Source organism: Danio aesculapii, chromosome 3, assembly GCF_903798145.1.
Source record: "Danio aesculapii chromosome 3, fDanAes4.1, whole genome shotgun sequence".
NCBI classification, from domain to species: Eukaryota; Metazoa; Chordata; class Actinopteri; order Cypriniformes; family Danionidae; genus Danio; species Danio aesculapii.
Genome location: NC_079437.1, coordinates 14,316,181 through 14,343,217, shown reverse-complemented (window position 1 = coordinate 14,343,217; position 27,037 = coordinate 14,316,181). Strand labels below are relative to the sequence as shown.

The window sequence follows — 27,037 nt, the reverse complement described above, 5'->3', positions numbered from 1 at the left end:
GGAAACCTCTGGTGGTTCAGGTAAGTCCTAATTTAGCAAAGAGAAATAGAAAGAGGATTTCTGCTTTGCTTTATACTTTTGGATCTGTTTTCCTGTGGTTATTGTAACATTCAGGTGCCAGATACTAACAGCTTGATCATATGTATTTTGTTCACAGAGAACATTGCTGCCACGAACAGCTGGAGACACTTCGCCTCATGTGTGCTCGTTCTCCATCCTCTCAAATTCATCTGCTACAGGTGAAAAGCCCAGACAAACACTTGTGCATAGTTTTAAATGCACGTTTATTCATGCATGCATGTTGGCACACTTAAAAATGTCATTTACATAAATTAGAGGTTTGTACCTGCTTGTAAGATGCATTTTGGTTGACCGGATTCATGAGTGACCTATTCCCATTGACAGCTGGTGTATTAATGTGACATTTGTCATCTTTTACATTTCTTTGAGGGTATGTGTGGGCTTTTAGCACTCTTTCAGTATTAGAAAGTAAGCACTTTCAACTTAAATATGAACACAAAAAAACAATTACTTAATTACATCTCCTTTGAAATATGGTATAAATCTAAAAAAATACAGACTTTTCTCTGTCTCCCATTAATTTTTCTTTACATTTTTATTTTAAAGAATGCTAATGCATTGACTCCCATAGTAATTGTTTTTCCTACTTTGGATGTCAATGGTTACAGGTTTCTGATGTTTTTCAAAATAACATATTTTGTGTTGAGCAAGAAAAAAGAAACTAATAAATGTTTGGAAATAAATGCATTATTTTCATTATAAATTTGTAGGTAAATTCAAATTTTTGGGTGAACTATTACTTTAAGCCACTCGTCACATTATAGTTAATTATATGGTAGGTAGGTGATCATTAAGTATTTAAACATCATAAAAGCAGTCCAGTTGAACTCCTCCTAGAAGTAGTCTAATGTGGAAAAGCTCAAAGCATTTCAGATCATTTTAACACCTGCATGTAGCATTGTCCACTTGTGATGGGATTGACAGAAAGTCATCTAAATACTTCAAAAAAGATGTTTGTTAGGCATTTTAAGAGATCAACAGTGAACATGGATTTTTGAGTTTGACTTATGATAGTTCTGTCAAAAATGAAAAATCTGCCTTTTTTTGGTCTGTTGAATACAAAAGAAAAAAAAACCAAACCATTGACTTCCAGTGTTTGCATTTTTTCTACTATGGATGTCAATGGTTACAGGTTTTCACCATTTTTCAGTGTTACTTATTTCATGTTCAACAGACCACAAAAAAAAAAACTCATGATGGCATGTTTTATTTTTGGGTGAACTAACCCTTTAACTGTTTAAATATTTTTAAACAATTAATGTAAAACAGCAACAACAACAACAAAAAAAAACACTGCATGTGTCTTAATTCAACATTTCTCTTTGATTTTAATCTAGGCACTGGATCCTTTCGTCCGATACAAACACGTCTTGCCCCAAACCGCCAACTCTCCTCAAAAGCTTCATCCACTACCGGTAGTCCTGCACCTGTTACTCAGCTCTCCAGTAAGAATGGATAAAAGATGCATTTATCCATAAAACATTTGAAAACCTGCTACTGCCCACTCAAATTTCTCTTGAACTTATTTCAGGTGCAATTGATCTGGCAGCAAAATCTGCAGGCATTATCCCTGGCAGCCCCTGTCGTGAAGTAGAGACCCCTAATATAGACAAGGCCATTGTGGAGTCTGACGAGGCCATGGGCTCTGCACCTGCAGCACCTGAGATGGAGCCTGATATACTGGACCACGAGCCTTCTGAGGTAAGAAACCACTCCCTACTCCTAAATCCTCCTTTAACTTTGGGTGCACAGTTTATCATAGCTTGGTCTCTGAGGTAGGGCTGCACGATATTGGAAAAATGTAACATTGTGTTATTTTGTTACTCATATACATATTGCGATATGAATACATTTTCACCAGATGACTTGACCATCTCCATTTGGAAAGAATGAATAATTTACGACTGATTTGGATGATTCTGCAGAAAAGTCCAACTGCATTAAATATAATAAACCATCTACAATCATAGATCAACACAATAAAATAAGATACAATTGAAATAGTGTTTTACCGTTTTCCCAGCCTAACGGTAACTTACAAAAGGCACAATTTATTATGCCTCAATGGTTTTAAAATCATAACTCAATCAAAAAAAATCACGAAAATGATGAATTATACTACAGACTCAACATTGCACATCCTGTGATTTGACTATTGGGAATGATCACACTGCGATAAATGATGAAACGATATCCTCCTAAGACCCCGCCCATTGACTTGTGTCCTCTGTAGTGGACATTGCGTTTTCTTTGAATTTTTTGAGCTAGTCCTGTTGTACTGTTCAGAGGACATCCTGGGCTTTCTAGTGATATGTCATTTGATTGACTGGCATGCTAGGAACCACTTCTTTCACTGCATCTAAAATGGCTGACATACAAAAACGCACATTTTATGGGAAGGAGAAAGGCATGTAACATTTAAAATGTTAAATTTAGCTTTCAAAGCTGTTAACTTGTTTGTGTTTCAAAATATCATCCTTTCTCAAATGACACCAGGACCATCTTAATGTAATCAAAGACTACATGTTGTAGGGGGCAGAACTGAAGCAGAGATGATTCTTTATAAAATAGTTGAGGGAGACTCTGATTTAGAGTCTGACAATCAGAGAATTAGAGACAATTAGAGAATGACAATCAGTTTTAAATCACTTTAATGTAAATTTGTTTTGGATTAACATCACTTTTTTGTTTTTGTTTTGTTTTTTTGGAGTTTGGCTCTCTTTCAGACTAAACTGTTTCAGGAATTTCAATACAAAAGGAAAAAATGGCTTTTGTTTTGTTTTTGTTACATTACTATTAAATTATTATGCCTTTACAGCCATATCCTGTACAGTTTTGTTGTTTTGAACTAAAATGGTCTTGTGGTCCACTACAGTGGACATGTTTTAAAATTAAAAATAAAAACAAAAATGTAAAAAAATCTAAATTGTAGATTTATTTTTTTTTTAACCCAAAGGATATAGGAAAATCACAGAAAAAAAAAGAAAAAACATTTCTCCGGGTCTCAGGAGGATATATTGTGCAGCCCTACTTAAAGGTTTCTATAGTTTTGCATTTTAATACATTTGTTTTTTTTATTTCGATACTATTTTTAAATTTGCTTTAAATTTTAGTTTATCTTTCTTTTAGTTTAGTTTACTGAAGGTATGTACCAAATTCTGATATCTTCTTACAGCAGAAGTTATATACACTTAGGAATATACTAAATAGTTTAAAAGAATATATATATATATATATATATATATATATATATATATATATTAGTAAAAAAATATAAATTAAAATAGAATAATTAAATGAAAAATATAAATTAAACGTAGGCAATCTGCACGAAATAAAAGTACAAAAACTATCACGGGGCATGGGGGTTCTCTCCCCAAGGGGTTCAAAGAGAACGTTTATTATTATGGATTATTTTAAAGGTACCAGCTTTAATACAATTTGTGTATAATAATAGACATGCACAATATTCAACAGTCTTTTTTGTTTGTTTGGTTTAAGGAACAGTCATTTACGCAGTCATCCACATGTTTTGACAGCTAATGTGACGGTGATTTGATGTTTTGCAAAAGTTGCAGACACCTTTACTGAAATAAAACTGCTTTTTGATGCAAAATTAATTAAAACAGCCAGTTATTCCTTAAGCCAATTAAGAAACTTAAATAGATGTATAGGCTACTGTAATAAAAGTAAAATGACTAAATACTGAGTGTAAAGCCTGCAGTCCACAACAAAAGTGGAAAGTTATTGCGCATCATATTTATCAAACCATTTACTATGAATTTTATGTCATTTTGCTCACATGGAGAATTAAATTTTAATCAGATGATGTCATTACGCTGCTGTGCCGTCAGCCAATAGTTGCATTGCTGATCATGATTACGAGGATCGATAGATCTGTCCATCACAACACATGCAGCAATCTCAGACCAGTCCATCCAGACATTTTAATCTGATTCGCGAACTTGTTTGAAAAACCAGATTGGCCAGAGATTAGTTATCAAGATTAAAAAATCTAGGATCTGGCAAATCATCTTAGATCATTTAAGTGAGGTATGAAGAACGGACCCCAGGACCCATGCAATGTCAACTTGTTTAGTGTTTGCACAGCTTACATTAACTCGTGCAAACCTTTTAGTATTAAAAAGAAATACAATTGTTATTTGAAAAGACACTGAAGCCAAAACCACACAAATGCAACTTCTACAGTCATAGGTCAGTGCTTATTAATTGTGCTAATTATTATTTTCAGTTAGTTTTGCAGTAGCTAATAGTTGTCAGGTTCATCTAGTTTTTTTATTTACTTTAAATTTATTTTATTTCAGTTGACAAAAATGTTTTTTGTTAATAGTGTTAATATACTTAATAGTTTGGTTTTAGCTTTCGTTTACTAAAATAACCTTGATCTGTTCTATTGTGTTAGCAGGAATCCCTCCAGAATGGCGTTTCTCCACCATCACCAGGAGGCGGAGAGTCTCTTTTGGCCCCACCCAGTGTTGCCTCCCTACTGGATATCTCCCTGCCGGGCCCCCCAGAGGAGTCTCTTCCTTCTGGAGAACCACAAACTCAAATTAGCGACTCGATTATTGAGCTCGCCATCAACTCGCACTATGGTATGACTTGTGTGACAGTGTTTTGCTTAATGCCTCATTCGACTGAATGGTAAAATTCAGTACAATTTGGTACTAGTCACTCTAATCAGGCTTGTTTCCACTGCCAACAATATCATTACTTGGTAGGCGTGGTGCACACTAGAAACTTGCAATCAGCATCATTTTCGCTTGAAGAAGAAAGTTAAATGGCGTGTTCACATATTGCATCTTTTTTGCACTCAAGTTTGTTTCAAATGTAGACACGCCTGCTTTCCACATGATTAGAAACTACACGTGAACGGCCACGTAAACAACAATAGAGGACATGCAGCAGATTTTGTACTTGCTTCCTGGCATGTGGCTGTTATTATTATTATTATTATTATTATTATTATTATTAATAATAATAATAATAATAATAATAATCAGGCTGTAAATCTAAATATGGCCTTTGCTGTGTTGTAGTTCAGAAGAGTCTAGCTTATTGTGCGCATCAGTGAAGATTCTCTGAAAACCAATCGGTGTTCAGCAGCGAGTCTAGCTATAGATTCATATACAGCCCTATGTACTTTGTGCCTGGTATCCATATGAAAGTGTCAGAAAAAAGTGGTACAGTACGGTTCAGTATTTCGGTACTTCTGTCAGTGGAAACAGAAATAAATACGTACCACACTCAGTGGAAACAAGCTGTTAATTATAGCTACGCACTCACTTTATGTCTCACTTTCATCTCTTCTACAGGAGATGGATCATTGCTCTCACCTCCTAAGCTGAATGGGAGTGATAGATCTAAGCTCCTACCCTCTTCATGTGACAGCTGGATGCCGTCCCCCACTCATGACCCTCAGTGGTACCCCAATGACTCTACGGATTCAAGCCTGGGCTGTCTGCTCTGTAAGCATCAAGCACATCTCCAGCTACATCCCTTGTTCATTCTCAGTATGATGTAGACCAGTAACAGCAGGAGATAAAATGATAATATAATAACTTCGTAACTAGTTTTACATTTTTATACATGTGTTAAAGATGCTTTAGTGTCCTTATTTAAATATACAAAATAAAAGATCCTATATTAGATTTTATTATGTATCTTTAAATACCCAGTACAAACATGCATAGACATGCCATTACATCTTGCAATGAATACTTAAAGGAGAATTTTGAAGAAAATGTTCACCTGTTTTTATGCAAACCTCACTGCAAACCTTAATTAGTCTCTGCACGACTGACAAGCGCATCCTTTTTTCCTATTTCCAGCAAGTCTGGCATCTCCTGATAAGACGAGAAGAACAGCCCTGCCCCCATCCAGTAGCACAGCCTTACTTGGGCCCAGTTTACTAGATAGCAACTCCCATGATTGTTTTCAGTCCCGCGGCCTGCCGGACGCAGCCGAGGTGAGAGGAAACACATCATCCACAGCTGCTGTTTTCTAGCTTAATGTCATTTGATATGGCACATTACCTCCAGGTTCTCTATTTTCACATCCTGGAGATAAACAGGAAGTGTGGGTGTTTCAAAGGATGTATGCAAATTAAGTGTGACATTCATCCATTTCTTTTATCATTGTTTTCACCAGGGGTGTGCATGGATAATACAACTCGATCTTCATTAATATAACACTATTCAAATTGACAAATGTCACTTTGCTGGCAATAAAAGGAATTATTTCTTGATAAATAATAAAGCTTAAACACAAAAAGCTGGTTTATATCATATCTAGACACAGCCCCACTAGTATACACTATACAAACATCTTTCAAAGGCTAGTGTGCTACAATGTTGTCACGTGACATGACCAGCACTGAATGTTATACAGCACAACTGCTCAAATTGTTACCTTACAACTCATTCATTCATTTATTCATTTATTCTCCTTCGGCTTAGTCTCTATTTCATAGGTCGCCACTGCGGATTGAACCGCCAACTATTCCAGCATATGTTTTGCACAGTGGATGCCCTTCCAGCTGCAACCCAGTACTGGGAAACACCCATACACTTTCGCACTCATACACTACGGCCAATTTAGTTTATTCATTTCACCTATAGCGCATGTCTTTAGACTGTGGGGGAAACCGGAGCACCCAGAGGAAACCCACACCAACACGGGGAAAACATGCAAACTCCACACAGAAACGCCAACTGGCCCAGCCAATGCTCGAACCAGCGAGCTTCTTGCTGTGAGGCAACAGTGCTAGTCACTGTGCCACCCTACCTTACAACTACACTTGCCAAACTCAAATAATCATCCAGTCTACCTAATCATCCAGTCTTACGCTCTGGAAAAAGTATCCCATGCCAAATTCTCAGATGTATACATCAGATTTCAGCAAAAATAGTATTTAATCTGGGGATTCCACACATACTGAATATTTGGATGCTTTTTTTTGTTTATATACTGAATTCTGCCAATATATTACGAGTAGGGTTGGGCGATAAATCGTTTTTATCGATTTGTTTGAATGAAAGTGTTTTTTCACGCTTAAACAAGCAACCCTCCGCTTTCGGTTGCTGTATAGTTACCCATGCATTTGCCATAGAAACACACAAACAACTTGGCAGTGAACAGGGAAGAACTCAACAGGAACAGGGAAATGTTATGCTATTTTAGGGCTGGGCGATATGGCAAAAATGCAATCTCAATAATTATTTTCCATATTGAACAATAAAGATATATATTTGATATAAGTTGTTAAAGCCTCTACATTTAATAGAGTACCCCAACAATGACTGAAGCCACAAAAATTAAAGGGTTCCTTAAAATGGCATCATATTTTCGGCTGATAAATTTTCAGTGGCCGAAAATTTGCTACATCTCTAATGTCAACACACTTTTAGATTCCCATTGTTGCACATTTCTGCTGGATGATTGGCTCTTAGATCAAGTCCAGAGGTTATGATGGTTATTAACATAAATTTTATCGTGATTCAGAATAATATTGGTTATTAGCTCAGCCCTATGCCATTTGTAATGTAAAAGAACATAGCCGCACAAACACACACACCAAAAAAAAGGCATAATTCAAGGCTCTCAGTAACCATTCACCATTAGACACGCATTTAAACCGGCATTCCACATCTTGTATTTCTCATGGTAAGTAATGGAGAAGATGCACATATGAAAGGAATGGTTCCCGATCTAATGTTGGAATTCAACGTTGCTGTTTCTAGATAAATGAAGTGACCCAACAGCCAAGACGTTCATTACAGTAAAAATCAACACTGACAAAACTCTCTCAGTGCACTAGACTAATCTACCAGATGCAGCTGCCTGGCGCAAATAAACACAATAAAATGCAACCCTCTAGCCTAATGCGAGTAATTTATATGAATTAATATAACACTTAATACAAATAAATAAACCTCTGAATGCATGTTCATTGAAAAAAACAAAAACAAATCATCTTTAAAAAGGTCCCCTTTTAACAATCATAGAGTTTACTTTCACTGTAATTGTATAAAAATGTTTAGTTTATATTCATTCATTTTCATTTCGGCTTAGTCCCTTTATTAATCTGGGGTCGCCACAGTGGAATGAACTGCCAACTTATCCAGCACATGTTCTACGCATCACTGGGAACCCACATGTACTAACCCGTCACTGGGAAAAACCCATACACTCATTTACACACACACACACACACTATGGACAATTTTAGCTTACCCAATTCACCTATAGCGCATGTCTTTGGACTGTGGGGGAAACCCACTCCAACACGGGGAGAACATGCCAACAGACCCAGCCGAGGTTCTAACCAGTGAGCTTCTTGCTGTGAGGCGACAGCGCTACCCACTTTGCCACTGCACCACCCAGTTTAGTTTATAATATTATAAAAGTCTTGTATGCAATTATAAATAGATCTTGTTAAATTGTAATTACAAGCTGTGTGGTAGTATGTCAATCAAATACAGCTTCTGCAGTGATGAAAGTTATATTTAGCATATACTAGGAAATATATAGGTCATCCGGGTATTTCCTGCATACAGACAATTTGCATACTATGCACAGCATACATATTGGATACTGCTGAAATAGTAAGTAGTATGATAGAACAGCAATCCATACACCGCCACGGTGTCTTAAAAATGCAGCACTCAAATGAGGCACGACCAATGATGCAAGTCACACACATCTGTCAAGAAAAATCAATGAAAGTAGTGCACTGGAATGGAAACGCATTCTGTAGAATGGCCCCTTATTATAATAAGCCAACTTTCACCTTATCCTGTTAATATTCTCTTTTTTTTTCCCTCAACAAGAACAATTTAAACAATATAAAGCAATAACCAAATGCTGACTTAAGCATATATGTGGGTTCTGTCTGCATAATAACTGGACACTGATAGGCTGTTTTACCTCACCAGGTGGATACCCAGCTGGCCTGTATGATGAGCGAGAGCAGCGTCGACTACATCGCCCGCTTCAATGACCTCGCGCAGGAACTGTCCGTCACAGAGACGACCCTTCCGCCGTCTCATGGAGACTGATGCAGGAGGTGGAGCCTCTCACTCTTTCATATTGGACCGAAGAATGTTAACCAGAGTGCGACTGAGCTGTAGGAAGTGCAATAGACTGGCAGGGTCCACAACAGCCTTTGGGGCTCTAATGTGTGTGTGTTGATCATTCTGTAGCTGTTGTCTTATGAGTCACACCCAGGATACTTAAACAACAACAAAAACTCCAGTTTACAGCGCAACCTCATGTATAGAAAACATAAGACCTGCCATATTGTCTATATATCTGTCTTTTCTTGTCTTTGTCTTTTGTCTGCATGCGTGTGCATGCATCTGGAAGTGGAGCCGCAGATTGTATGTGTGTTTTGTCTTTGTGACTTCTTTCAATTGTACAAAACACATTTTTGAAAAACCCTCTAAAAGCCATAGGAGATTGTGTGGACACACTCCCGTGTATGAGACGCGCTTTACTCTGACCTCACAATCTGATTGGGTTATTTTTATCTGAATGTTTGAGTTGGTGAAAGCCACACTACTAAAAGGGACAAGGGCTCCTTTTCATGAGATTATCATCATTACAGGGACTGGATATCTAACAAACTCTAAACAAAATGACTGATAACACAAATGCAGTGTAGTTGCATCAAAGGTAGGGTTGAACTTGTTACCTTAAATTTATTACGCTATTGTTCCCACAACACTAGGATTTTTGTTTCCTGCCGAATGAAAATGAAGCCAATAAGTGGTAGATTCTGAAACTAAGTTTTCCAGACTTTCTAAGCGTGTGTGTGTGTGTGAGTGAGAGAGTGGGTGTGTGTACATAATTGTGAGTGTTTGCACAGATGTAAATATACAATAACAGAACCCAGTATTTACTGCTTTTGTAACATATTGTAAATGATTGTCATTTGGATTATTTATTGATAACTCAATGAGACAGTGTTTTTTTTTTTGTTTAACAAGCCACATGCAGGCATTTAGGAGCTAAACTCCGCTGTTTTAAAGAGTTCTGTGTTGTTAAAAGAGGGGTTTGACCCTGATGTGTATAAATAGAGCTACAACAAATCCACCTTGCGTCTGGTCAGTTTTAATTTAGTATGACTGAGATACTATTGAAGTTATTAATAATTTGCATTCACTTTTATTTGACATGTTTGTCTGTTGAATCATTTTTTCCAACTTGGGTTTTTTGGGTCACATTATTCAGTTCATCTAATTGAAAGCCTTAAATTCCATTACAAATATTTTCAAGTAACTGTCTTTTATATATCAGGGCTCCATAATATATTGTTTCAGCATCGATATTGCAATGTGTGCATCTGCAAGTCATATCACAAGATGTGCAATATTCAGTCTTAATTATAGTTGACCAGGAGCTACAGAATTGCATTAAATTACTATATTTATAACAAATATAAACAATTTATGCAAAAAAAAAAAATTATTCTTATCTAGAACTTTGTTTCGACATATATCGACATTTCAACAAAGCGAAAACAATATTATTTTACTTACCCCACTAAGAGTCAATTTTTATTAAAGAGCCCATATTATGGGTTTTTGAAAATGCCCTTCCATGTAGTGTGTACCACAGCTCTAAGTGAAGTGAAATATCCAGCTAAGGCTTAAATCTGTAAGTGTACAGTGTTTAAAACTATTGATTCATCTATAAAAGAGTCGACTCATAGTGCTTCAAACGAGTCGTCTTGATAACGAGTCATTAGGTGTTTCGCGATGACGCAGCCACGAAACACAAGCCTCGCCAGTAGTTACGCGCGCAAACCAGGGAGATTTGAAACCTGCGGGCCCCGCCCACTAACACAGAAAAAAACACTAGACACACACACACAGACGCCGCCGGTCCAATGAAGTCACGCTGTGCTCAGATGGATAATATTGACAGTCTCTACCCAAAGATGAAACTGTGAAGAGTCAGTGGTTGAGGTTTATTCACTAGTGTAAGTAAGTGCGATTAAAATTGTTGCCTCGTTTACTCTAGCTTGCAAATTATGTATTTATTGTGTTTTGTTACTTGTTAACCTGGTACAGTACACGCGGTTACTCTTTATATTCTCTTATCACATGTAAGCCACGTTAAAAACGCGACGCGTGCCGCTTTGTTTACGGATTTAACGTTAAAGGCTTTTGTGAGCTCGCGTTCCACTGCCGTATGTCGTTGCTATGGCGATCGTAAGCTAGCTGTGTGTGTGTGTGTGTGTGTGAGAGAGTGAGAGAGAGAGAGAGAGAGAGAGAGAGAGAGAGAGAGAGAGAGAGAGAGAGGCTCGCGTCGCTTTCCCTAGTTTTTCTGAGGAGCGTTGTGTGTGTGTGTGTGTGTGAGAGAGAGAGACTCGCGTCGCTTTCCCTAGTTCTTCTGAGGAGCGTTGTGTGTGTGTGTGTGTGTGAGAGAGAGAGAGAGAGAGAGAGAGAGAAAGAGAGAGACTCGCGTCGCTTTCCCTAGTTTTTCTGAGGAGCGTTGTGTGTGTGAGAGAGAGAGAGAGAGACTCGCGTCGCTTCCCCCAGTTCTTCTGAGGAGCGTTGTGTGTGTGAGAGAGAGAGAGAGAGAGAGAGAGAGAGAGAGAGAGAGAGAGAGAGAGAGAGAGAGAGACTCGCGTCGCTTCCCCCAGTTCTTCTGAGGAGGGTTGTGTGTTTGTGTGTGTGTGAAAAAAGCCTTACACTATGAAGCGTGTATGCACTGTGACTACTTTTATATAGTTGATTACCAGCTGGGCATTTCACTCTGTCTCGTGCTGAAGCCTGTCACTGTCGACCAATCGCAGCAGGCTGTCATCGGTCCAATCAGCGCAGATTAGCTTCGCGCTGAGGAGGGGGTTGGGAACAAATGAATCGCTGGACGATTCATATGGGAGTCGTTGGGATAATTAGGTAAAAATAAATGCAGATTATAAGACCATAAAAGTGTTTTATGACCTTGCATGCATATTAGACTGTTGTTGGAGACCCTTACAACCTAAATATGACCCTATTTCATGTATAATATGGGCTCTTTAAAGGGCACATATGATGAAAATCATCTTTTGTATGCTGTTTGGACAGAACTGTGTGTAGTAGGTATAGTGTGTCTGTCCACTGTGGAATGGGGTGATAAAAACACAATAAGTCTCTTTTTTTAAATTTCCTGACATTAATATAGGATCCAAATCCATTTTGAGGCCCACCGCAACATTATGTAGGAGTGTGGTTTCCCCGCCCACTGAATTGATTGACAGCCACATATTAACATGTCTCTGTAGTAACGCATATAATCATAACAACAAGACAGGACGTGCGCAAACTTGCTGTGATCATCAATCACCATCAAATGTGATCAAGAATGAGTTTTACAAGTTTAAAACGTTTTTAAAACAGTGTATTTTACCGTCTTTGACCACAGCCGCATGTCAGTACATATTATTAAAAAAGACGCTTTAATCCCGGTTTGTGGACGTTAAATCAGGTATAGTTTATAAATTAACCTAACGGATATCCATACAGCAGTAGATATTAACGTGTCACATTTGCCGTGTAAAAACAGTGCAAAGTTAAACGTGCGCACCGCGCTTGAATTAACTCTACAACAAATACATCAAATAATCATTGGGAAAGTTCTTACTGTAGTATTTCTCACAAGCTTTACGTGAGATCTGCTCTCTTTATGTCTGTCACTGTACTGTTTATCTCACACAGGCGGAGACAGGCACGTGGGAACGGTGGGCAGGGAAAACCAGCATTAAAGTCACAGGCGAAGGTTTACAATCTGCCTGTGACTACATGAGCATTATAATTTTATTGAATTATTTACATGATGAAGACTATAAAGTGTTTTTTTACATTTGATTATTCAATTTCTGTACCTGAATACTGTTACTCTCTCCAGAAAACCATAAATCATGGTATACTTCACTTTAATACTTGCCCCATTTTGTTTAATTAGGAATGTAGTTTGATTATTGTATGTATATAATAAATGACATAAAACATATTTCACTCCACTATCATCCCAATTAATCTAATGACTTTGCAAATAGAGCTATTTAAGTTATCTGTTGTAATTGTATTTATATCGCAATATACACTCACCGGCCGCTTTATTAGGTACACCTGTCCAACTGCTTGTCAATGCAAATTTCTAATCAGCCAATCACATGGCTGCAACTCAACTCATTTAGGCATGTAGACATGGTCAAGATGATCTACTGCAGATCAAACAGAGCATCACAATGGGGAAAAAAAGGGGGTTTAAGTGACTTTGAACGTGGCATGGTTGTTGCTGCTAGTCTCGATATCTGCTGACATTCGAATGGTGGGGTCAGAATTTGAAGTCAACAACATGAAAGCATGAATCCATCCTGCCTTGTATCAACAGTTCAGGCTGGTGGTGGTGGTGTAATGGTGTGGGTGATATTTTCTTGGCACACTTTGGGCCCATTAGTACCAATTGAGTATCATGTCAACGCCACAGCCTACCTGAATATTGTTGCTGACCACGTCCATTTCTTTATGACTACAGTGTACCCATGTTTTGATGGCTACTTCCAGCAGGATAATGCGCCATGTCAAACATGTCAATGAGTTCACTGTACTCAAATGGCCTCCACAGTCACCAGTTCTGAATCCAATAGAGCACATTTGGGATGTGGTGGAACGGGAGAGTCACATCATGGATGTGCAGACAAAAAATCTGCAGCAACTGCGTGATATCATGTCAACATGGACCAAAATCTCAGAAATATTTCCAGTACCTTGTTGAATCTATGCCACGAAGGATTAAGGCAGTTATGAAGGCAAAAGAGGGTCTAATCCGCTACTAGTAAGGTGTACTTAATAAAGTGGCCGGTGAGTGTATATTACAGAAAAAAAAAATACTGCAATGTAAAATTTTTACAATATCATGCAAACCTAATATGCATAGTAGTCAACATCTGAAGTGAATATATATATTAACCCAATATAATAGGCTTTTACAGCTTTCTAAAACCGCATAAACCCAATTGTACTGCAACTGCATGCTCTTGGAAAGAGTACTGAAAAATCATACTCAAGTAAAAATACCATTACTTGCCTAAAAATGTAGTGCGAGTAAACGTATCTGTTGTGAATATTACTTAAGGTATGAGTAAAAAGTAGACCCTATGTGAAAAGCTGATGCATTCATATGAAATTTGTGGATGTGTGTAAACGTAACATTCTGTAGTGCATTTAGTTATTGCCCAGCAGGCACACGACCAAATGACGTTGATATTTGGTTGATTTTAGATTGTGTTGGAAAGTGACAAATCCAACGTCATACTGACATTGTTATTTGTCGAGTATTGCAACCAAAATCCAACATTTGATAGACGTCATAGTGATAACGTCCACACAACATCAAGCTGCAACATTTTTTGACATTGATATTTGGTTGATTTTAGGCTGGATGTTGGACATAGACGTCAACCGGGTTTTCATTTCCAAATGAAATGTAACAAAATGTCTTCACGAGGTTTTATGTGTTTTCATGTCTTCATCTATTTTTATTGTAAAAACAAAACAAAAAATACTAGTAATAAGAAAACATGTTAAATGAGAATCTGAAAGATTTTATGGCACACTTCAAAGAATAAAGATGAAAATTTTTTTATTTTGGTTATTATTTTAAATAAATTTGTCTTACACTTCATATTTAAATTATTTTTATAGTATATATATATATATATATATATATATATATATATATATATATATATATATATATATATATATATATATATATATATATATATAAAATGCAGAGCAAACATGTGTTAAAGGGTTAATGTGCTTACTCTTTAGATGCTGTAGAGGGCATGATAACTCTTCCCCTTCATAAATCTAATTGGACAGCTGAAATCACGTGGTGCTGTTGAGTTCCGGATTCTAACTTACATGCAATCATATGGGTCAAAGCTTGAGGTAGGTAATGCTTGTCATACCTGTCTGTTCGTTTTATATATTTGCAAAACAGTGCAAGCAGACACAATGGCATTTACAGCTTGATTATTAGCCATAACGAGACATTAGAAACAGATGTTTACTGAAAAGGTTGCACGCTATACTGAAACGTCTTGCTATTCAGGATAATTGCTTAAAATTAGTTATTGTACTATTTTGCATATCAGAATTAGGACACTTAACCAATAATTCCCCTTATGTGTTAGTTTAAAATTGTGTAACGTTACATATCGTTACATATTAGTTAATATTTAATTGTTGTATTTTTAGCTTTCGTGTAATTTAAGCTTTTATAGTGAATCTGTCATTCATAAATTTCTTTACTCAATCTTATTTACAAAATGTTATGTTCAGCTTTATTTTTATTGCAGTTTTAGTCAGTTTATTACTTAAATTTTAACTCGTGATGCCAAACTTTAGAGTCATGAAGATTTATTATTTATAATAATGTGTTTACTTGTTGCTAGATCAGATACGGATTGAGGTCGGAATTTAAAGAGAATTATTTATTAAATGTTCCATTTATTGTATTTTATTAACGTTTAACCCTACCCCAAACGTCACAGTAATGTAAAAACAGTATTATGCATTTTATTTATTAAGTTACCCAATAAATTGTATTTATTAACTATATTGATGTGCGTATCCGCAGCTGTATCCTCTCTAGACTTTACCGTGTTTACTTCGTATGACATCACCCGTTTTGACCGTTGATATCTGCAGTGATTCGCTTTCTGTGTGGCTTTATGACTAGTGATCGGCTTGTTAATAAAAGATTGGAGATGTGATTTAAGTTCGCTAAAATTATTGCCTTGCAAAAGTATTATCAACACAACCACCATATAGAAACCATGCTTTAAGTTACAAACAAAGCATAAATGTCTTACCTGAGGTTTATGATGCAGGTGCTGTCAAAATTCAGTTCACTTCATATTTCAGCAAAAGTTTCTTCAATCTGCAGACAGATGCTTCAAACTAACGTTATCCACTTTCTTCTGAAGCAGGAATTCTTGTGAAGGTTGTGCAGGTAAACTGTTATACATAAACAAACAAGCGGTTTAAAGGGTCTTTTGCTGTTTAATTGTCCTGTTTAACTCAAACTCAAGCACATGAGAGTTTGTTATGAAACTCAAAGGGCATCTGGATATTGTATCCAGTGTATTTAGCATCTTTAATGCAGCTATTTTCGCTTTTGACGACGCTTGTTTCTGGCGTGAACACAACAGGTGTTGGCCGTTAAATTGATCGCCGGTGGGCGGAGCTTATGATGCGGTTCTCTGTAACGATTGGTCCATAGTTTTTCGTTGTATACAAAATAGTGTCGTATTTAAATATATCTGCATACTGTTCACACAACAAATGAGCTGAATAAATGAATGTTTAACAAATAAATTTGAATGATACAAAGTAATATTTAGTTTTTTTATAATAATGAGAATGTTTTAGGTTATGACGAGGCCCACACGGAATCTGTACGCGCAGAATTCCGCAGATTTTTAGCCCATTATTAATTATGTTTATTTACTTGAGTAAATGTGTGTAAATCCATATTTATTCAGTTTTTAAAAATTAATTACAGTAATATTATTGACTAATATGAAAATGTTCATCTGATTTATGTTCAATGCAGTTTGTACAGTTATATTTTCTGTCTTTTAGTAGAGATATTAAATGAGAGACTTGCTTTGTTTACCAAATAAAGTGAATCTAATTGGATTTGCATTTTAAACATTAAATAAAAGTTTAAACGATATTGTTTTTTATTTCACATATTAAGGTTTTAGTTATGATACTTCCAAAATAATTCCACAGAAGTAATTGTGTTTAAACTTTCATTATTTCTCTTAATGTAAAAAATAAAGTTTTTAAAATTCTTTAATTCATGTGCCTTTTTTACTTACTTTTTAACTTTACATGCCACTTTATACAAAAAAGTCTTACAGATTTAAGATTAAGATCAGTCTTTTGTTTCTCCAGTATGTGTCTGTAAAGTTTCAGCTCACAACACTCATCAGATTATAGCTTTCATAACATTGGGATTTTCTGCTCTGAACACCATGTAACTGTTTTTGTGGCCTGTGCCTCTGTATGGTTCGGTTTGGTACGCTTTAATGGCCGTTTCCACTGTCAAAAGGCGTACCGAACCGTACCGTACCACTTTTTCGGCACCCTTTCGAAAGGGTACAAAACACGAAAAAGGGTACCAAAAGGCGGAGCTAGTTTACAGAGGTACGTCATTCGCAACAAGCCAGAATGAAAACAAAAACCCGCCATGTTTGAAATACAGAGCGAGAGATTACAGCGGAATGATATATACATATAATAACGAGCCATGGTCGACCCGGGCTCAAACAAACCTTGTCGTCGTCTTGATGAACAGCCACAATGCAAAAAAGAAGAGCAGATTTACCCTGTGCTTCGCAGTTTTTACGAGCCAGTCTGAAACGCGAGCGGTTTCGCTTTCTTGCTTACGCTTGCCACGTGTCTAACATTATATCTGAAATAACAAACTTCTTGAGCTGATGTGCGCTTGATTATTGACGTGCTTTTGAAACCCGATCCTGTCAGATACTGACAAACGCGAGAGTGAAGCGCGAAAAAAAGTTACCCATGGTTGTCGAAACGCAAGCATGATAAAGATGACCCGACCCGAAACGTACCGTACTGTACCAGTCAGTGAAAACGAGCCATAATGCTCATTCTCCCCGCCCACCATTCCCATGTGCCTGTCAGAGTGCGCCTCAATCTCCGCCTCAGCTGCATCAGATAAACAGCACAGTGACAGACATGAAGCAGATCTCACGTAACGTTTGTGAGAAATACTACAGTAAGAACTTTCCCAATGATTAATTGATGTATTTGTTGCGGAGTTAATTCAAGCTTTTCTGCAACGATGAGTCACACACAATGCCGATACAAAGTTCACGCACCCACACACACAGCGGACACACACACAGTGCACGCATTTAAATTTGCACTGTATGGATATCTGTTAATATACAAAATAAACCTGATTTAACGTCCACAAACTGGGATTGAAGCGTTGTCTTTTTATAATTGTACTGACATGCGGCTGTGGTCATAAAGACGGTAAAATCACTGTAATTTATTACAAACATGCACTGATTTAAAAATATTTTAAACTTTTATTACTCACTCTTGATCACATTTGATGATGATCACAGAGAGCTGAACAGATCTTTTAATATCAGTTGCTTTGCGCACGTCCTGTCTTGTTGATATGATTATACGCGTTACTACAAAGACATATTAATATGCGGCAGTCAATCAATTCAGTGGGTGGGGAAACCGCACTGCTACGTCACGTTGTGGTGGTCCTCAAAATGGGAGGGATTCGGATCCTATTTTAACGCCAGGAAATTTAAAAAAGAGACTTATTGTGTTTATATCACGCCAATATGACTGGACATCTTACAAAAGCTGATTTTCATCATAGGTGGCCTTTAACATTTTTTTGTAGTTCACTAGTTCAAATTAAAATATTCTGCAGGGAGAATTTATTTATTCACTTCACTAGTTCAAACTAAAAGGTCCAGAAGTTATTAACTTTACTTCAGAAGTTCTGCATAGAGAATTGTTTAAAAGGCACCTATGGTGAAAATCTACTTTTCAAGCTGTTTGGACAGACATATGTGCATGTATAGTGTATAGACTGTCATATTGGGGTGATATCAACACACCCAGTCCTTTTTTTTCAATTTAGCAACATAAAAAACGGTGGACCAATTAGAGCGGTTTTCAGACCGACCACAACTTTATGTAGGAGCGCGGTCCCCCCGCCCACCGAATTGATTTACAGCTGCACCTATTAACATGTTCCTGTAGTCACGTGTATAATCATATCACCAAGACCAGACGTGCGCAAAGGTGTGTTCAGTTCGTTAGGATCATTAATCATCATCAAATGTGATCAAGAGTAAGTTTCACATGTTTAAAATGTTTTAAAACAGCATGTGTGTAATGAATTATAGCGATTTAGCTTAGCTTTACTTCATCAGCACACCTGCGTGTCAGAACAATTATAAAGGAAGACGCTTCAATCCCGGTTTGTGGACGTTAAATCGGGTTTATTTTGTACATTAATATAACAGATAACCATACAGCACTGGAGATTAACCTGTATCCTGTCACATTTGCGTGCAAAAAGAGTGCAAAGCTAAACGGGCGCTCTGTCTGTCTGTGTGTGTGTCTGTGTGTCTGCTGCGGTGTGTGTGCGCGCGCGCAAACTTTGCGTGACCCTGCCATGCAACTGCACAATAAATACTAATTGGTAAAGTTCTTACTGTTGTATTTCTCTCAAACGCTATGTGAGATCTGCTTCCTTTTAGTCTGTCTGTTGTCTGACGCTGCTGAGGGAGGAAATTAAGGCACGCAGAAAGGCACGTAGAAACGATGGGCGGGGAGGACTAGCCTTAAAGAAGCAGTACACCAAAACCGCCACCCAGTGAAAAAATGTATAAATAGGAATTTATTAAAAGGTATAATAAAAAATCTGATGGGTGTTTTGAGCTGAAACTTTACACACACTTTCTGGAGGCACAAAAGACTTATATTAAATCTGAAAAAAGGGCTAACCTAGGTGCCCTTTAAATAAAGTTGCTATATTTACCAAATATTGAATATTGTTTTCGTTTCTGTCTCTCATGTAAACAATATGCTTATTTACCTCAAGATCAGTGGTTTTACACAGAATGCCACAACATTACCCTTAGATAATGAATCTGGTATGAGATAAGTTTAACTAAATGAATAAATGTCTATATTTCTGCATCTGTGCACAGACATATGGAGCGTGTGGTAGGTGTAGGCATTGGGCCGCTGGCTGCTGGGACTGTCGGCCTGCTGATTTTGCTGAAGGTGATCCAGAGATTGAGACGCAGGCCCAACATCCAGGATAAAGTGGTGGTGATCACCGGTGCCAGCTCAGGCCTGGGCAAAGGTCACATACCCATAAACACATTTATAATGCTGATTAGGGCTGAACAATATATTGTTTGAGTATGGATATCGCAATGTGTGTATCTGCAATAGTCACATCGCGGGATTAGATTATTTATTAAATATTAAAAGATAACGATATTATTATTTTTTATGACCATGAGGGGCGGCACGGTGGCTCAGTGATTAGCACTGTCGCCCCACAGCAAGAGGGTCGCTGGTTCGAGTCCCGGTTGGATCAGTTGGTGTTTATGTGTGGAGTTTGCATGCTCTCCTTGTGTTGGCGTGGGTTTCCCCCACAGTCCAAAGACATGCGCTATACGTGAATTGAATAAGCTAAATTGGCCGTAGTGTTTCCCAGTGATGGGTTGCAGGGACATCCACTGCATAAAACATATGCTAGATAAATTGGCGGTTCATTCTGCTGTGGTGACCCCTGATTAATAAAGGGACCAAGCCGAAGGAGAATGAATAAATGAATGATGACCGTGATATTTTACATTTGATTATTACATTTCTGTAGTTGAATACTGTTAGAATCCCAAAAAGGACTTTATTTATTTATTTTTGCTTGTAATTTATTATAATTTATGCAGATGGACTGCATAGAGAAACTCTTGTTCACCGCAGTCGATCTAAATGAATTAAATCTTTCAAAATAGAGCTAATTATAGTCATATTGCAATATATATCACAGCAAAACTGTCCGATTTTTTTCAATATCGTGCAGCCCTAATACTGATCATAATGTCTTATCAATACTATTTGACTGTGTTTTGTTGAATTGTTGGTCTAATGTCTCAATCTGTCACCTCAGAGTGTGCACGGGTCTTCCATGCAGCAGGGGCCCGACTGATCCTGTGCGGACGGGACCAGAGGAGACTGCAGGAGGTCGTGGAGGAGCTGGGAAACAAAACCTATGGCAAGACACAGGTTAAAACATCAAATTTCTACTCGCCTTTTTGACTTATTTATTGTGGTTGACAGTAACTGCACTTATCCAGATACATTTAAAAATGGCGTTTGTGTCTACAAATGCTCCTTGTCCTTGTTCTCCCCGTGTTGGCGTCGGTTTCTTCCAGGCGCTTCTGTTTCCCCCACAGACCAAAGACATGCGGTATAGGTGAATTGGGTAAACAAAATTGACTGTAGTGTATGAGTGCGTGTGAATTTGAGAGTGTATGGGTGTTTCCCAGTACTGGGTTGTGGCTGGAAGACCATCCACTGTGTAAAACATATGCTTGCGGTCCTTTCCGCTGTGGGGAATTCTGAAATATAAGCCAAACTAAATAAATGAATGAATGAATATAGAATTATGTGTGGTCTGTTAACTAAGCTGATTTGCTTATTTTCCAGACTTACACCCCCTGCACCGTCACCTTTGACCTATCGAACACGTCTGTGGTTTGCAGCGCCGCCGAGGAGATTTTGAAATGCCACGGCCACGTCGACGTTCTCATCAACAATGCTGGTGTTAGTTACCGCGGCAACATACTGGACACCCACGTCTCAGTTCAGCGTGAGGTTATGGACACCAACTACTTCGGTCCTGTTGCTCTGACACAAGGTGAGTGGAGGAGATCTGTGAAAGGACACAGGATATACCCTCCATGCAATATACACTCACAGGCCACTTTATTAGGTACACCTTACTAGTACCGGGTTGGACCCACTTTTGCCTTCAGAACTGCCTTCATCCTTCGTGGCATAGATTCAACAAGGTACTCGAAATATTCCTCAGAGATTTTGGCCCATTTTTACATGATAGCATCATACAGTTTCTGCAGATTTGTCGGCTGCACATCCATGATGTGAATCTTCTGCTCCACCATATCCCAAAGGTGCTTAATTGGATTGAGACCTGGTGACTGTGGAGGCCATTTGAGAACAGTGAACTCATTGTCATGTTCAAGAAACCAGTCTGGAATGATTCACGCTTTGACATGGCGCATTATCTTGCTGGAAGTAGCCATCAGAAGATGGGTACACTGTGGTCATAAAGGGATGGACATGGTCAGCAACAATACTCAGGTAGACTGTGGTGTTGACACAGTGTTCAATTGGCACTAATGAGCCCAAAGTGTGCCAAAAAATTACCCCCCACACCATTATACCATTGCCACCAGCTTGAAGCGTTGATACAAGGGAGGATTGATCCATGCTTTCATGTTGTTGACGCCAAATTCTGGCCCTACCATCCGAATGTTGCAGCAGAAATCGAGACTCATTAGACCAGGCAACATTTGTCCTATTGTCCTCTATTGTCAAATTTTGATGAGCCTGTGTAAATTATAGCCTCAATTTCCTGTTCTTAGCTGACAGGAGTGGCACCCGGTGTGGTCTTCTGCTGCTGTAGCCCATCTGCCTCAAGGTTCGAGTTGTAACGATATTTTTTTTGAGTTACAATGTCTTTTCTATCAGCTGGAACCAGTCTGGCCATTCTCCTTTGACCTCTGGCATCAACAAGGCATTTGCGCCCACAGAACTGCCGCTCACTGGATATTTTCTCTTTTTCAGACCATTCTCTGTAAACCCTAGAGATGGTTGTGCGTGGAAATCCCAGTAGATCAGCAGTTTCTGAAATACTTAGACCAGCCCGTATGGCACCAACAACCATACCACATTCAAAGTCATTTAAATCACCTTTCTTGCCGATTCTGATGCATGGTTTAAAACAGCTCGGTTTGGTTTCCCCAAAAGACATCTGTGTTTACCATTGCTGATTTAATAATTTATTTTAGTGTTAAATTGCATTAGAAATAGAAAAATAACTTAAAAAACATTAATTTTAAAACAATTATTTTAATTTCTATTTATGGCACATGATCTTTCAGATATAATTCTTAGTAGATTTAATATTTCATATTATATTATTTAATTAATTCATTCATTCATTTTCCTTCGGCTTAGTCTCTTTAGTAATCTGGGGTCGCTACAGCAACATGAACCGCCAACTTATCCAGCATATGTTTTACGCAGCGGATGCCCTTCCAGCTGCAACCCATTACTGGGAAACACCCATACCCTCCCATTTAAAGACATACACTACGGACAATTTAGCTAACCCAGTTCACCTATAGTGCATGTCTTTGGACTGTAGGGGAAACCTGAGCACCCGGAGGAAACCCACGCTAACACGGGAAGAACATGCAAACTCCACACAGAAACGCCAACTGACCCAGCCGAGTCTCGAACCAGCAACCTTCTTACTGTGAGGCGATCATGCTACCCACCGCGCCACCATGACACCCAATATTATTTAATATTTCAATCAATTCAGAGTCAAACAATAAAATAAATATTTGTGGGAACGGCAGGTTTTGTTTTTCAGGATTTGTTTAAATTAATAGTATGTTTAAACAACAACTTTAAATATATATCTGAAAAATCAAAGGTATAAACATTTATATTTATTGTTTTCTATAGTTCAAAAAGTCCTGAAACCTGCTTTGTGTTGCTGAATATGTTTTGATTGATGTAACGGTAATGACTTATATTTACTGACACAATTCTTATATCTTTTTACATTGTAGTGTCTTTAAATACATTCATAATTGAAAAGATATATAACGTATATCATAATGCAATATAAAGTTGCTTTACATTCTTGTTTTGCACTGTCCAGCCATACTTCCGTCGATGGTAGACCGAGGCAGTGGCCATATTGTCGTCATTAGCAGCGTGCAAGGAAAGATCTCAATACCCTACAGATCTGCATGTGAGTGTACAGTCTAGATACCACATAAGGCATTTACATGACTGGATTCAGTGATTCTTGAGTAAGAATGTGGTTGGGTTTGTTTGACTATCTGTATTATCTGTGTTTTCTGTCAGATGCTGCATCTAAACATGCGATGCAGGCCTACTATGACTGTTTGCGGGCGGAGGTTGACAGTTTGGGCTTGCATGTGTCAGTCCTCAGCCCAGGCTATGTCAGAACTAACATGTCCATCAATGCAGTCACAGGTGACGGATCCAAATATGGAGGTGAGAGTCTATTGTTCTTATCAATCAAACTCTGAAATATATTTGCAGTACTTGTCCATCTTTTTCCACACATGACTTCTGCGTTTTAAATGTAGTAAGTGTGGGTTGTACACTTGTGGTTTGGGGAACTTCCATTCAAAAGAACTGAAGCAAATCATTTTAAACAGGGTTATGCTACTAATAAACATTTGAAGTATGGCTTGGCGGATTTTTATCATGAAATAATTGTTTCGTTTGGTAATTAAATGTGACATTGTTTATAACAAGCATTTCTAAAATAAACTATAGAGTGTTGGTGAAAAAATGTTCAACAAATAGATTGTGAGATTTTAGACATACTCTGCTTGTATCCAATTCCTTACAAATTACACTCGAACCTAAAGTAATCATTATTAAAGTTAGAAAAGGTTTAAGCGAATTACAAGAGTGTTCTGTGTGAGTGAGCTACACTTTCATTAATCAATAAGCCAGCCTATATGACTAAAACTAGCCTAAAGCACCATCTGCCATTAAAAAAAATAGCCTAAATCACAATCTGCTGTTAAAAACTAGCCTCGAGCGCAATTTGCTGTTTAAAAACTAGCCTAGAGCTCCATCCTCCATGGAAAAAAGCTTGCCCAGCACCATATTCTGTTAAAAACTAGCCTGCTGTAAAAAAAAAAATAAAAATTGCCTAGAGTGCCGTCTGCTGTTAAAAACTAGCCTAGAGTGCCATTTTCTGTTGAAAACTAGTCTATGGCGCTATCTGCCATTAAAAAACTAGCCTAGAGCACCTTCTGCTGTAAAAAAATACTAGCCTAGAGTGACATCTGCTGTTAAAAACTAGCCTATAGCACCATCTGCTGTTAAAAACTAGCTTAGAACGCCATCTGCTGTTAAAACTAGCCTAGAGCTCCATCTGTCATTAAAAAAACTAGCCTAGAGCGCCATCTGCTGTTAAATCTAGCCTAGAATGCCATCTGCTGTTAAAAACTAGCCTAGAGCTCCATCTGCTGTAAAAAAAAATCCTAGAGCATCATCTGCTGTTAAAAACTAGCCTAGAGCACAATCTTCTGTTAAAAACTAGCTTAGAGCACCATCTGCTGTTAAAAACTAGCTTAGAACGCCATCTGCTGTTAAAAACTAGCCTAGAGCGCCATCTGCTGTTAAAAACTAGCTTAGAACGCCATCTGCTGTTAAAAACTAACCTAGAGCTCCATTTGCTGTTTAAAAACTAGCCTAGAGCTCCATTTGCTGTTAAAAACTAGCCTAGAACGCCATCTGCTGTTAAAAACTAGCTTAGAACGCCATCTGCTGTTAAAAACTAACCTAGAGCTCCATTTGCTGTTTAAAAACTAGCCTAGAGCTCCATTTGCTGTTAAAAACTAGCCTAGAACGCCATCTGCTGTAAAAAACTAGCCTAGAGCGCCATCTGCTGTAAAAAAATAGCCTAGAGCGCAATCTGCTGTTAAAAACTAGCCTAGAGCTCCATCTGCTGTTAAAAACTAGCCTAGAGCGCCATCTGCTATTAAAAACTAGCTTAGAACGCCATCTGTTGTTTAAAAACTAGCCTAGAGCTCCATTTGCTGTTAAAAACTATCCTCGAACGCCATCTGCTGTTAAAAACTAGCTTAGAACGCCATCTGCTGTTAAAAACTAGCCTAAAGTGCCATCTGCTGTTAAAAACTAGCCTAAAGCGCCATCTGCTGTTAAAAACTAGCCTAGAGCTCCATCTGCTGTTAAAAACTAGCCTAGAACGCCATCTGCTATTTAAAAACTAGCCTAGAGCTCCATCTGCTGTTAAAAAATAAGTTCAATCATTTCAAGAAAGAATAGCGATCAATTTTGAAAGTTTCTCAAACTATTTTCCCCCCACTCTAATATCTATAGCCAAACCTCTTTTAAGTTCCTTCAGATTATTTTCCCATTATATTCCCAACAGAACAGTAAAATTCAATTTGTCTGTAAAATTGCCTCATGAAAACATGTTTAAAGTTTTAGGGTTATTCATGTTTTCCTTTTAATAATCAATGGCTGAACTGCGGAGAATAATGACATATCATTGTACCCACTACCCAGTTTTTAAAAACACTTCAATGTTAGTTTAAATTAACAGAGGTAAATCCAATAAATCATAGGAAAAAGCTGGATAAGTGTTTAGTAATATGTCTTTAAGTTGGTTTTTTGAGTATGTGTTTTTTTTTTTTTTTGGTCTAAAGTAATGGACAAAACCACAGCAACAGGGGCAGATCCAGTGGATGTGGCAAATGATATTCTGAAGGCTGTCTGTCAGAAAAAGAAAGACGTGGTTATGGCTGGACTGGGGCCAACTACAGCCATATATCTGCGTACACTCTGGCCTGCTCTCTACTTCAGAGTGATGGCTTCACGAGCCAGAAAACAGACAGGGAAAGAAGAATAAAACTTGATTTCAGGATCGAAAGTTGTTTGTTTTTGTCTAAAAGGTGAACACGCCCTGAATGTATATTATAAATAATTATTAATAATTTTGATCTGTAAAGAAATAAGTCAATAAGTCTAATTTTGAAGAACTGCATTAGAAAAATGTCATGCAAATGCTAAATTTAGAATAAAACTTCTTTAATTTGCAAAAAAATAAAAAATTAATAAATAATAATAATATTAATAACTTATGCTTGGCTTGGAATAAATGCTTTTGCAGAATATACTCTGACGTACTGAAAATTGCACCCATGGGACTCCAGTATGTTTGCCTTGCTTACTGTTGGTTGCTAGGTTACCAATACTACAGTCAACCACTCTAATGGTAAAGTCTAGATCGCATACGTTGCGATATGTACATCAATATAGCAGCAAACATTTATTAATATTTTTACAGTACTGTGTCGGTTGGGTTTAGGGTGGGGTAGATGTTAAAAAATACTATTTATTTGGTAATTTAATAGATAGCATACATAATACTCTGCACAACTACTACTGATTACATTACAGTGACGGTTGGGTTTAGGGGGGGTAGACATTACTAAAATACAATTAAT

The 27,037-nt window shown here is 37.6% G+C and overlaps 2 protein-coding genes across 4 annotated transcripts in view; both read left to right on the top strand.

The window, feature by feature from the left end:
- The window catches only part of cramp1 (cramped chromatin regulator homolog 1), a 28,867-nt gene extending 18,677 nt beyond the window's left edge, over window positions 1-10,190 (top strand). For 2 of the 3 annotated variants that reach the window (XM_056453214.1, XM_056453212.1), the window contains exons 13-20: window positions 1-20; window positions 158-239; window positions 1,419-1,526; window positions 1,613-1,782; window positions 4,505-4,694; window positions 5,415-5,567; window positions 5,931-6,067; window positions 9,036-10,190. The exon at window positions 1-20 is cut by the window's left edge and continues 49 nt beyond it. In XM_056453214.1, coding sequence (XP_056309189.1) covers window positions 1-20; window positions 158-239; window positions 1,419-1,526; window positions 1,613-1,782; window positions 4,505-4,694; window positions 5,415-5,567; window positions 5,931-6,067; window positions 9,036-9,158 — 983 coding nt within the window. In that variant the 3' untranslated portion in view covers window positions 9,159-10,190. The remainder of the gene's footprint in view (window positions 21-157; window positions 240-1,418; window positions 1,527-1,612; window positions 1,783-4,504; window positions 4,695-5,414; window positions 5,568-5,930; window positions 6,068-9,035) is intronic. The other variant, XM_056453213.1, reaches the window with a different exon arrangement.
- A 4,793-nt stretch (window positions 10,191-14,983) lies between these two features.
- dhrs7b (dehydrogenase/reductase (SDR family) member 7B) lies at window positions 14,984-26,460 on the top strand. Its single transcript, XM_056450327.1, has 7 exons — window positions 14,984-15,053; window positions 19,895-20,052; window positions 20,869-20,984; window positions 21,408-21,618; window positions 23,677-23,769; window positions 23,886-24,038; window positions 26,237-26,460. The coding sequence occupies exons 1-7, from the start codon at window positions 15,037-15,039 to the stop codon at window positions 26,437-26,439; spliced, it is 951 nt and encodes a 316-aa protein (XP_056306302.1). The 5' UTR covers window positions 14,984-15,036; the 3' UTR covers window positions 26,440-26,460.
- Window positions 26,461-27,037: the final 577 nt, after the last annotated feature.